At 42.2% G+C, this 12,811-nt stretch overlaps 2 protein-coding genes across 8 annotated transcripts in view; one reads left to right on the plus strand and one right to left on the minus strand.

Annotated features, from left to right (window-relative positions):
• OFD1 (OFD1 centriole and centriolar satellite protein) overlaps positions 1 to 3,178 on the minus strand; it is a 63,303-nt gene extending 60,125 nt beyond the window's left edge. For 3 of the 7 annotated variants that reach the window (XR_016444289.1, XM_090063457.1, XM_090063422.1), the window contains exons 1-2: positions 2,839 to 3,110; positions 2,635 to 2,736 (exon numbers count right to left, since the gene is read on the minus strand). Coding sequence is in view for 6 of the 7 variants with exons in the window: in XM_090063457.1 (XP_089919583.1) it covers positions 2,635 to 2,730 (96 nt within the window). In the remaining variant the exon portion in view is untranslated. Of the gene's footprint in view, positions 1 to 2,634; positions 2,737 to 2,838 lie in introns of all 7 variants that reach the window. The other 4 variants (XM_090063431.1, XM_090063448.1, XM_090063440.1 and 1 more) reach the window with 4 other exon arrangements.
• A 2-nt stretch (positions 3,179 to 3,180) lies between these two features.
• TRAPPC2 (trafficking protein particle complex subunit 2) lies at positions 3,181 to 10,131 on the plus strand. The gene is made up of 5 exons (XM_090063648.1): positions 3,181 to 3,321; positions 4,013 to 4,124; positions 6,341 to 6,483; positions 7,095 to 7,182; positions 8,766 to 10,131. The coding sequence occupies exons 2-5, from the start codon at positions 4,032 to 4,034 to the stop codon at positions 8,862 to 8,864; spliced, it is 423 nt and encodes a 140-aa protein (XP_089919774.1). The 5' UTR covers positions 3,181 to 3,321; positions 4,013 to 4,031; the 3' UTR covers positions 8,865 to 10,131.
• The last annotated feature ends 2,680 nt before the right edge of the window (positions 10,132 to 12,811 follow it).

Raw genomic sequence — 12,811 nt, forward strand, 5'->3', positions numbered from 1 at the left:
CCTTGGCACAAAAAGGAGTGTTCTAACCAAAGTTGCTGATGATGAGATAGAGTTGGAATGGCATTGTCAGTACAGAGGAGGATCAGAATATCACACAGACAGAATTGAATAACTTGAGAACTGAAGTAAGAAAAACTGAATTAAATTTCGTAATACAGAGGACAACTAATAAGAATCTCTACTATATGCTGGGGAATCATCAGTTGGAACAACAACAAAGGAGAAAAAACAGGATGTATTACAAATTACCAACTAAAGGCAAATGGGATTCTAGAATATAAGATATAAAGTACTGGCATAAACTATTTGCCATATCCTTTATTTCTACTTTAAAAGCACCACCTAAATCAAAACAAGCATATGGGCTACTTCACACTGGAACAGTGGCCTTGATCACATCTCAGTACAGCTTATTAAATTTGTTATTCAATATAGTACACTCAGAGTGTACCTGCTGCTTACATTTTATTAGGCTTTTTACTTTGTCTGTCTGCAGTGCTATAAATAACAATCAAGACACTTATCCAGTCAAGACACTGCTATAATGGCTGTAGCAGCAAACATGTGGTGGACAAAAAAACCCACTCAGCCTAAGGGCGTGTAGTATTAGACAATGGCTACACACATCGGGCAGTTTCCTGGCTATCTATATTACATGTGGCTTAAACTGGCTTTGTAAATTCTTTCCAGTAAAGCCAGGAAAAAATAGGTACAATTGTACAAGGCACTTATATGTGCTCATCTGGAATCTTATGCATCAGAAGGCAGTAACTTATGGCCCACAGGGCTTCTGGATTTGGCTCACAGATGTCACTTCAATGGCACTGGAGTGACCTTCTGTAAGCTGCTGCAGGGATGAATATCAGCTGCAGGCACTCTCTCCCCGTGGTTTGGGAGACAAGGGTGGTGCCAGTAGGATCCTAGCACTTGCTCACCCATGACCTTTTCAGCCACATCCAGAAAAAGCAGGCTACCCCAGCTATATATCATCACTGTCATCTATGTTCAAGAAACATAAATTCATGATGTTATGCATATAGACTACTGAGATAATCACAGAGAAAGAAAACCCTTCATAAGAGATTAGAAGAGCTTGGCTTGCTCAGCCTAACCAAACAATGGCAAAGAAGGGATAGGATTTCTTTGTATAACAACATCAGGAGTGTCCCATCTGGGAGGGAGAAGAGTTACTTAAAGGATGGTAGTATCACAAGCACAAATGGGGATAACCTGTTTAGGAATACATTTTGACAGAAAACAAAACCATGTGAGCTATGAGGACTGTCAACAAGAGGAAGACAGGCATACAACCTACCTGCTTTTAAGACAGAGCTTGATCAGTTTGTAAAAATGATTTTTTAGTGGTTGTAACTTTAGCTGAACCATGGGCAATGACACTACACCATGGATTAGCAACATATGGACTGTGGGTTGGATCATATGGCCTGTGGACACACCAGGACTGGAGAACAAGGAGCTACACTAGGGTACAACAGGCAGCTGGAAGCTATGCCTGCAGCATTTCCTTTAGCCCCCTGCTCCCTGCCTGTGGCATGGGTGCAGTTTCTAGTCAATGGGAAGCTACAGCACAGTTGGGTGTCAGGGGGAGTGAAACAAGTGATGGATCCATGGGCACAGCTACCAGCTGCCTCACCCCACCACAGGCTCAGGCAAAACCTCCACTGCTGATGTGCCAAAGTCACTTGGCCCATATTGAACTAGAGCTGGGTTATTCCATTCTGTAGCTTGTTAAAAGTTGCCTGTCACTATACCAAGCAACAGTGCACCGTGGCCAATATCATACTTTTCTCTTCCAGTCAACCTCAACCTGTGGTCTCAAATAATGTCAGAGGATACTGTGGGCATCATGCTACCCTTATCCTACAGTAGGGACTACCAGATAAGATGCTGTCACCTGTAACAGCAGAGAACTGGACTTAGCAATTCAAGACGTCCCTTCTAGCCTGCATCCCTATGTGTATTTTTGCCCAGCTTGGCCATCTTGCTTCTCAGGCAACTTCTTGTCACAATGCCAGGCAACTTCTTGTGATATGACACAAATTTTTCACTTTTCCTAAAAAAGTCTAAAGTCTTGTTGACTGGGCAACTGGCTAGCAGGACCCACATACCTGTGCCAAACCCCACTGCAACCAGGGAGCTGATCAGGGCCAAAACATGCCCAGGCTCTTCCTCCACCAAAAATGGAGACAAATGTCCACTTAGCCAGGGAATAGAAACAGCTCAAGCCTATTTGTTGGGCTTGACAAACATGGGCCCCCACGTTTGGCAAAAGGTGTAGGGGTGTCTATAAAGCCTGTGGGGATGGCTCCATGAAGAAGCAGACAGCTCAGGTCCTTGGTGGCTTGTAGGATCAGGGTGGAATAGACGATTCAACAGGGACTGTTGCCTCCGCCCTCAGTTAGGGCATCCTGCCACTTGTAGGGGTGGCATGAGATGATGGATTATGCGGAGCACGAGCAAGTACAGCGGGCAGTGCTGTGCTGTTCGGAGGCAGCCCCTCCAGCCTGCGGAGATGGTGGGGCGGGGAGCAACCCCGCTTCAAATAACCCAAGGCGCTTGCCACACGGCTCCCCAAAGCAGGCAAGGTAGCCATGGGGCGAGATGGCGGCAGACCTTCAGTGTGTCCAGGACGCCGCGGTTCTTAAATGTCTGGTACAGCCTCCTCCGCAGCTCGTCCTGGGACAGCGCCTCCTGTCCCGCCGCCGCCATCTGAACCTGGCAGGGCAGCAAACAGGCTGGCGTCACTCCTTCTGTCCCATCCTGCCCTTCCCAGCCAGGCCTGCACCCTGCCGTGTGAGCACCCCCCACCTAGGGCACCTCAGGTTAGCAGGTGTCACTCTCAAATCCCCAGCTCACGGAGTCCTGGGAGCACCTTGTGCTGGCTGGGCTAGGGAGCAGGGATGCGAGACAGCAGCGCCTCCAGGGCAGGCTGGATTTGAACTCGTGGCCCGGGGGCACCCCCAGCGGGGTCCGCGTGGAACGGACTGGAAAAGACTGGGGGGAGGGGGAGAGCGAGCGGCGAACGCGCATGCACAGTCACCTCACCGAACCCCAGCAGCGGGAACGGAACGCGCTGTTACCAACCGCCACCGACTGCACCCTGCAGCACTCTCACGAGATTTGAACCTCCCCCGCCTTTTCCTCCATTGGGGCGCGGTGATGTCATCAGCCTGCGCCGGAAGTTTGGGGAGTAGCCGGAAGATAGGCGGACGTGGCCAGGCCAGGACCTGGACGGTTGTTCTGGGGCAGTGAGTGGCTCGGCTCTCGCGGCCGCCGTCTCCACAAGATCACCGGGGACCGGTAGGTGCTGGTACTGGGCGGGAGCTCCGCCTTCTCCTTCCCCCTCCGCCCGGCCGGAGCTGTGGCGGCGCCAGGTGACATCTGTTTTACGCACCACCTTGCGTTTTGGCCCGTGAAGTGAAGCACATCCTTGCTCCTTTAGGAATGACTTTGAAAGAAAAAATGGAAGGGAAAATGTAAGGAATAAAGTCACCCTGGTGTTAGAACAATATGGGTGATATTTCAATCTTGCAAGGCAGTCTGTTTCCAAAAGGTAAAATCCTTAGGGTTTAGTGATAGCATCTCTTCTGGATAAAACCTATTGAAACCTAGGTTTTCAGTACCTTAGGATTGAAAAGGATTCCTGTGAGATCACAGTTACTGTGATGTCAGGGCCAAATTTCTCTGTGATGGAAGTGTCAGAGTATGACCCTTAGACTGGATGTGGCTGCAGAGCCCTGCCACCTACCTTCATTTCTAGGTGGTGTATTGCCAAACATCCTCAGCTTGAGACAGAAAATGTTTCTGCAGAACACTTAAATAGAAACAGAATGTGTCTTAAATTTTGTTAAATTGCTTTGGAATATAAGCATGTGTCAGCCAACACATGCTCTTAATCTGTAATAAATGTAAACCTGTAATGCATTAGCTGATCTTCTCTTTAGAGACACCTGTTGATTCATGTACCTCTCATTTATCCTTTTTTTGAAAGGGGCGTTATTTTGAAGACCATGTCTGGAAGTTTCTACTTTGTAATAGTTGGTCATCATGATAATCCAGTATTTGAAACTGAATGGTTACCTCCTGGAAAAGTAGAGTCCAAGGTTTGTGGATTGCATCTTCTCTTGGATAATGGCAGCGGGCCCTGTAAATAAAAATGAAGGGCCCACCAAAATCCTTTGTGGTATCTAGTACTTTATTTTTCACAGAAAACTGGTACGTGGAAGACTTGGACAGGGATTGGATCCCGCAAATAATAAGTCCTTTTGTGCATGAAATTGTGATGCTCTTCCAAAATTTCTACAGAACATCTGAGTATTTTTATGTCTTTAGAAGAGCTATTTTAAAGAGCTTTCTTGCTTTCTGGTGGCTGTTTTTGCATTATATCATAATGCCAGCTTGTAGAATCACCTGCTGTTACAGGGATTCTGCAACACAAAAGAATAATAGCAGATACTGAATTTAGATGTTCAGTTCTGCTTCCTGAATTTGCGCTGTACATAACAATGTCCCAGGTTCTAGCATTTATTAGATGGTAGTCCCTTTTTTAGGGGTAGCATAAGAGGAAGTTCTCAGTGTATTAACCTACTGGAGTAATTTTACAAATACATATTTTCTAGCCCACACTTAACAGCTCCAGGGACGAAAAATGCATAATGAGGGCTTTGGGGAGAAGGGAAGGATAGATTTTAAAAATGAGTGAGAAGGCCCATATATAAAAAATGCAAGACATATATATTTTTTCTTTTCACTTTCTTTCATTCCCAGATAAAGCTGTGGTGACCCTTCTTCCTTCTACCTTTGTGTCTGCATGTCTCCTCCCAAATTTTGCTTTGCCTATGATACATGAGCAGTCTAAAGAACGGAGGAGGAAGTATAAGGAACGAAGAAACCCTGCTGTTGTGGAAACAGCATGGGTATTATTTCCATGCTGCAGGGCAGTCTCAGTTTCTGAATTTGAATCCTTAGAGTTTAGTTTTAGCTTTCCTTTAGATAGAACTGCTTTCACTATCTTAGAATTAGAGAGGACTCCTGTGAGGCATGGAATTGCATTTGTCTACAGTTACAGCTACAGTTGTCTACAAGATTCTGAGCCACATTAGTGACAAGAGCGTCAAATTATGGCCCAAAGGCTGGATTTGGCTGTGGGACCCTGTTGTCTAGTCCCCTCTGGCTCTGAGCTGATCTACACAGGTGCCACAGCATGCACCGGACCAGGTCTGCAGGCAGAGTCTGGGATTCATGCTACATGCAGTGTCTGGCTCTGCTGCTCCAGGGCTGCTGCACAGATGAGAATTCTCATCAGGGCCGTGTTGAAGATCCTAGAAGCACTGTACATGGTGCCTCCTGCAGCTAGACTGCAGCACATACAGCGCCCGCTTCAGGGTGCATGTCATGTATGGTGTCTGCCCTGGCAGTTCCAGGACTGCCACTCCAGGACTGCCCTCTCCAATCAGTCTAGGATACATTCTGTACATGGTGTCTGTGAGTGCCACATGCAGCATGGGTGCCAGAAGCTGGAGTGGGTGCTGTGCAATGTGATTCCTAGAGCAGGTGCTGTGTGTGGTAGAGTCTGGCCTGAACAGGCACTGTTTACAGCACATATCTAGTCTGGGATCCATACCGCATAACTCTCACTGGATCCATGCTACATGCAGTGCAGGTCCTAGACTAGCTGTAGCAGGCACGAGATCTGTATGCTGGGGAAATGGGGTTTGGCTTGAGTGGCATGGGGCCAGACTATGGACCGCATCTAGCTCACAGGGCTGGATGAGTTTGACGTCACTGATCTATGGTATTAACTTCCGTTCATATTGTAGTAGGAACTGCAAGGATGTATACACAAATGATGCATTTAATCACAGAGACTACATGATTAATATTTATATGTATTTAGAGTCTAAATCATATCTGGCAGGAGAGAGGTTAGCTTGATGGAGGGGGGAAAAAAAGACAACGCAATCTTAGGGCATGTCTCCATGCTTTAGTACTTCCTTTTGGAAGTACTAAATCACGGCAGTGCAGGCAGTTACTGTCCCTTGTACGTGGCATACAGTTAGATTTTGCTGCTATGTCACCGTAGTGGTGTGCTACAACCGGGGAGTGCACCAATGTGGTGACATAGCTGGCAATCACGTATAGACCCATGTGATAGCTATATTGCCATAGCATGCTGTTGTACAGTGATAAAACATGTTGCTACATCACCATAGGGTGATGTTTAGCCACACCCTTAGAGGAGTGAATAGATTATTCTTATTGTGTTTTATTCCATACACTCAATAACTCCACCTTCTGTCTTCCACACAATATATATCAGGATGATCATCGCCATCTCAACCAGTTCATAGCTCATGCTGCTCTTGATCTAGTAGATGAGAATATGTGGCTATCTAACAATATGTACTTGAAGACAGTGGACAAGTTTAATGAATGGTTTGTTTCTGCATTTGTCACTGCAGGACATATCCTTTTTTTTTTTCTCCTGTAGTTAATAGTAAACTTCTACCAGAAAATAAGTCAAATGAAGCAAGTTTGGAGTAAGATTCTTGTGTTATCTTGTTTTCTGGAAGGCAGTATTTACAGAGTAGTTTGGAGGAACACTGTCCAGGATGGGTCATTAGAAAGAATCAATTGAAATATATGTATTGAACTTTGGTTTGGGGAGAATGGATTGAAAGGACAGAAATTCTCTAATGGGATGGAAGATTATACAAGCTCGAAGAATAAAGCAGACAAGAGAGGAACAATAAAAAGAGGAAGTATGCTTGCATGCTTAATTCTCTTCTAACTTGACTCCATTCTCCTGTCCCCCAAAGGCCCTTTTTTAGGGGGGAAGAGGGATGTGTGGTTATAGTCTAGTGTGACACTGATCTATTCCCGAAGAACATTTCTGTTTTGTTTAAAAAAAGGTTTAAGCACAAAATTGGAGAATGAGTGCTTGCTTCAGCCAAATACCATGTCAAAATGTGTCTTGTCTTTACAAATGTGTCTTGTTATGAAATTTATTTGGATGGAATAGGTTGTTAAAAGCTAATTACATTTTTCAAAGAAATTATTTCCTTAATTAGTCCACATATGAGATTTATTATGCTTCATGATGTAAGACAAGAAGATGGAATTAAAAACTTCTTTAGTGATGTTTATGACTTGTATATAAAGGTAAGAAATAACTGTTTTTGGTTCAGATTAAAGTGTTTTCTACCATATACACTTACACTAGGTTTATGTTGTAGAAACTTAAAATTTTTCCACTGTTGCAAACACAGGTGAGTACATTTGCTGGTAGCTTTATCCTAGACCAGACAAAATGTTGGATCTGGCTGGTGGCTGGACTCCATTTCTCAGCAGCCCCTGCCCACATAGCTGGGGGTAGTTTCCATGGAGGCCCCAGCAGCAGCCGCACTGTAATAACATGAGACCAGAATTTCTGTGGAGATCAGCCCCAACATTGCTGGCAGGTTGCAGAGCTGCTCCAGAGCCAGGCAGGGATCGTGTGACAGTGACAGCATGGTGCACAGCTGCAGTGTGCAGCCTGCATGCTTTGGGCAAGGGTGTGCAGGCAAAGGATCATAGCTCTGCCCTGGCTCCTTGCAGCAGTGATAGCATGGTCTGAAGCTGGGGCAGAGCTGCAAACCACTGCCTGGAGCATGCAGGCTGCAGATTGCAGCTCCACCCTTGCTTTGGAATTGCTGTCTCTGCCACAGGATCCTAGCCAGACTCTGAAGCAGCTACCTGCCCTGCCAGTATGGGCAGTGCTGGGAGGGGGAGGCTATAGCCACCCCAAAATTCCCTGTAGCCACCCCTCCTAGCAGCACTGCTGCTGCCTGCCCTGCTCCTGCCCACAGCACAACCATCCCCTCGCGTGCTGCCCCCCCCCCCCCCAAGCAAGAGGCTGACCTCACGGAAACATTGGACCTATGCCATCACAGGGGGGCTGCTGCTGGTGTCTCCATGGAAACTGGATTCAAGCACATGGGCAGGGGCTGCTGGGAAATGGAGTCTACTGCCAGCCGGATCTGGCGTGTGAGCCAGACTTTGCCTGTCCTTGTCCTAAACAGTGCCTGTGGTCATAGTTTGCTATCTCAATTAGATTTGATCCATGCAGTTCTCATTGATATAGCATCCTAAACAGTTCTGATGTACTAGAGGTTCTTTAAAAGTTGTGTAAGTTGCATGTCATGAGTGCTCAAGCTACTTGTGGATTTTGCTGGGCTGAATTCAGAAGTGAATCAGGTGGGTATATAATGTGGCAATTGAGGTGCAAGTGTAAGGTTTTTTTCCCTATATTATTGAATTAATGCACATGAATAATGGAACCAAAAAAAGTCTAGCTTAGATTCTCATCCCAATATTCATTTTGACTGGTAAATATTGAGATGGTACGGGCTGGGGAAAGGCCTGACAGCAATGTATTTGTTTAAAACAGATAGTTTTATCAACATGTCTGAAATTATTCCACTAGATGGAGCATGTAGCATTGTATCCAGCGGTGGGTAGCCATCTGAGCCTCTGAACATGGACCAAATGATGTTGCCAATTGAAATGGATTCCTGTTAATATCAATAGGGATTTATATTTTTAAAATGTGGTGAGAGATAGTTCAAATAGGGATTTTGATAGCAATTTTCTTTATGTAGTTGAAAAACTGTTTCTAACTAGCATTCACAGTCATTAGTAAAAGAGTTTTTAAAGTAATATTTCAAAACCTCTTTATTGACACTGAGCTGCTTCTTTTTCCTCAGTTTGCAATGAATCCCTTTTATGAGCCCAATTCTCCTATTCGATCCAGTGCATTTGAGAGAAAAGTGCAGTTTCTTGCGAAGAAACATCTTTCAAGCTGAATACCTTTTTCGAGTATGGTACTTAATTACAGTTCAAACATTCATAAAGATGCAATAAACTTAAACATTCTGGTAAGTGTTCAGCATGTTTGATACTTATCTTTGTGAAGACAAAGGTAACAGCTCTTTCTGCTGATATAATAAAAAACCATTTGAGTTCCTGTGGTTATGAGAAATGCTACTAAAACCATCGTTGCCACATCAAAAAAGTGCTAAGTTAAAACGTCATTAAGCTTAACCAGCATTAGTAAATCAAGTACTGTGTTCCAAAGCTTGAGACATCATTATAATGTTTGCTTTACAACAGAGATATGAAAAGCAGATTTCTCTGCTTCTGTAGTTCTAGGTGGAAAAAGCTGTGGCTTATTTTACAATAGTATGCCTTGGTACAAACAAACAATTTTTTTTCGGTGAAGGCTAAATGGGCAGATCAGAGCTTACTATTTTTCTCCTTTGTGAGAAATTGTTGCACAGTACAACACTAGACTGTCAGATTAGGTTTAAATATATATTGCTAGACGAACAGATGCATGTTGTAGAATGCTGTGTTTATCACCTCTAGGGATGGCAAAAAAGACTTTGCAATACTGTCTTCTATTACAATGCCAACCTTTGAATAAGATACTATTTTAAAGGTAAAAAAAAAATGAAAACTTGCTGAACAATTTACTGGATGTTCAATGAAAGAAATCTATAGTGGCATGTTGCGCCAATGAAAGTAGCAAAGAAAACAGACCAAGGTTTTGTAGTCCTGTTTTGCTCCAATCTAAATTTCAGTCCAGGAAAAAAACCTGCTTAATCCTGGTACTTCCACTTATTTCCTCCCCCTCCCCCCCAGTGAAATTTTTATTAAGGCTTAAAACTTTTCTGAATAGAAATTCCTTCCTCAGTAGTAGACTTATAAACTGACTCTCTTTTGGTGAAGCTGCAAAGGGTCTATCAGAGCAGCATTTGGAGCATTACAGATGGTGGACATAATGTTGTTAGAACTTTTTGCAAATACACTGTATATTCTCATTCCAAAATGTATAATTTTAAAACGATGATGAATAAAACACATGCACAACCATATCATCCCAAAATATTTTGTTTCAGTTCACAATATTTGAACTAGCTCTGCTGCAAAAGAAACATGCTACATAAATGGACTACCCCCAGATTTTGTTTATATATAAAAATAAAATGCAAGTGAATTCAGGAAAGTTGTTTTGGTGACTGCATCCTGTATTTTCTATATAAATAAAAGCTCAATATGAATAGAAGTGTATTAGATGTGTATTTATAAAGTCTTCACTTTTTTTAGAATCATCTTTATTTCTAAAATGGTCTTGTAAAATGTTCTAGAGAAAGTGGAACAAGGTATTAGAGTGATCTTTTCTTTTTGTCAAATAATTTTATTTGGAGTAATGATGTGATGTGGATGCTTCACTTGCCTATGCTACAGACTAGTTGAAAAAAAGAATGTCATAAAATCTTCAAAGTTTAGTAAGAAGGGAAAGTGCATCTTTCTACTGGTATTAATAGAATGAAACTGTTGCTTGAGAAGAGTACCTTGTATACTGACCTTGCATGTCAAATATGAAAGTAGTAGATACAAATTCTGAAGTACAGTTTAAATGGCAGACCTGTTTTTTGTTTCCATGTGCCTTTGTAAAATGTCAGGTCTTAAACGATTTTTTGGCCCTGTTCACATACTAAATCTAGTAAAATATCCTAAAACTACTTGTGTTTGAAACTTTATAGAGCTCCCTTGAGCCCTAAAATTTCTACATTATGCATAATACATTATACATCAGTGGTACTATCACCTGAAGTTTTCATAGTGAGACCCTGTCAAATTCCAGTGAATCTGCAAATTCTGCTAAATACCTTGTCCCAACTTAAAATCTTATGTTGAATGTAAGACATTTCTCTGAATCAGCTGTTAATAGTTTCCCTTGTGTCACACTGAGTTCCAACCCCCACTGAAAAAATGCTCTTGTTAATCACTCTGGAAGATAGGTGATTTAAGGAGTTTCACAAAAAAACCCAAAAACTAGTAGTGGTACTTCTAATAAACGGACATGCTGAGCAAAAAAAAATGTTTCTTGGAACAGAATAGTAGTTTGTAACCACCTATCTTCAGGAAAAAAATACTGCCGTGAAAGTATGAAATTCTCAAAGTGACTTTGTTAGTTTGAGATGGGCTGGCAATTTATGTTTTAGAGGCATTGTTGAATTGATCATAAGCTTATGCTCATCCTTCAAGCAAGTAATGCTGCTCCTCCATTGCCAACTGATAAGTTCCCAGGTTGTAGCTATTAAATTTCTCTGCCTTTTAAGAGAAAGCTACCTCTGAGGAAAGGTCGTTTTCTTTTAAGGGTAGGGAAACTTAATAGTTTTGAGGAAGCCATTTGCCATGGGAAAATTAGCACAAAAATTAAACTGAGTAAGGAACTGTCTTTAGGGAAGAGAATATAGATTGTGTTGAAAGAGGAACTGTTGGGTGGGGAGGTTGCTAATGGAGTTCCTCAAATATCTCAACTTAATTGCATTTTCATTACATCTGTTGGAATAAAAAGAAGCATAGTCTTGGAACTTGCTTACAACCCAAAGTTAGAGGAAGCTTGATACAGTCATAGACTATGAGTATTAAGTGGATGATGCAAGGGAATTTTAAGAGTGCAGTAAGGATGCAAATATTTCATGGGTGATTTATTTTCTATTGGACCAACTAAAAGGTTGGGATAAGATTTAGACAAGCTTCTAGATATTGCAGCGCCATTCCTCAGGTCTCAGAAACTGCCTCTACTGGGAACCTGAGAGAAGTCACTGCAAAATCTGAAAACTTGTCTAAATCTATTTCAGCTTTCCAGTTGGTCCAATAAAAGATGTCACCTCCAAAACTTGCCTTTCATAGTGTCAGGACCATTACGAATAGCTACATCACTTCTGCGCTACTACTATAGAAGCACACACTTTGTCATCAGTCTACTACGTTTGCTGCAACCTGGGAGCTTATCAGTTGGAAATGACAGAGAAAGAGCATTAGTTACTTGAAGGCTGAGCATAAGCTGCCAGTATGATATTGCTGTTAAAAAAATGCAATCCTTTTTGGGATTATAAGGAATTAAGTATTTTCAGTAGACAAGCACATACTAATATAATTGAAAATGGCAGTTAGGACCTCATATAACCCCATTCTAAAATGGAGCTTGTTCTGTTTATGGAAGTGTTTACTGAAAAATATACAAGTCTACTATTGTAAGTTTTACAGTATATTAGCCAATACTGTATCAGACTAGTAAACTTTATTTCTAAACTTGCTACATTCTATTTAATGAGCATAGCTCTTCAATATTCCCAAATCAAATGGCCGGACTAATGTAATGACTACAGTAAGACAGCTTTTTAAATATTTAGGCATTTATGCTTCATCTTATATTCTGCAGGACAGCTTTTTAGTTCCGTTCTTATGTTTTGAAGATGTAGCTTGTTGCCAATTCATTCTTTTCTCAGATCCTCTTTCTAGTACACAATGACTTTGTTTCAGAAGGCAATTAACACAGAGACCCATACCAGCAATTATGTTGGAGGCCTAGTTTTTCCAGAGTAGATGCAATTCTAATAAGATAGTTTCAACCCCATGTCAGGGTTTATTTTGAAACATAAGATAACGTGCTAGCAATTTTCCACATCCCAGTGTGTGTAATTAAATAGTAGATACTGAATCTGTTTGAGACAGAGCCTCTCTTGTGCACCATTGGAGCTCCATTGCCTTTAACACAGGTTTTTTTTAGTATATTTTTATTGTAGGTTTCAGTATGAAGCAAGCAATAGGGCCCCATTGTGCTAGATATACTGACATTAAAAAAGAAAAGCAAAGTACTCCTTGCTATTTCTAATACACTGTGTATTCTTACATAGCCTGAAATGGGAAGTTCTACAGAAAGACACCAGGCAAAAAA

The sequence above is a fragment of the Crocodylus siamensis genome, chromosome 1, assembly GCF_052110815.1.
Source record: "Crocodylus siamensis isolate JL-2025a chromosome 1, ASM5211081v1, whole genome shotgun sequence".
NCBI lineage: Eukaryota > Metazoa > Chordata > Crocodylia > Crocodylidae > Crocodylus > Crocodylus siamensis.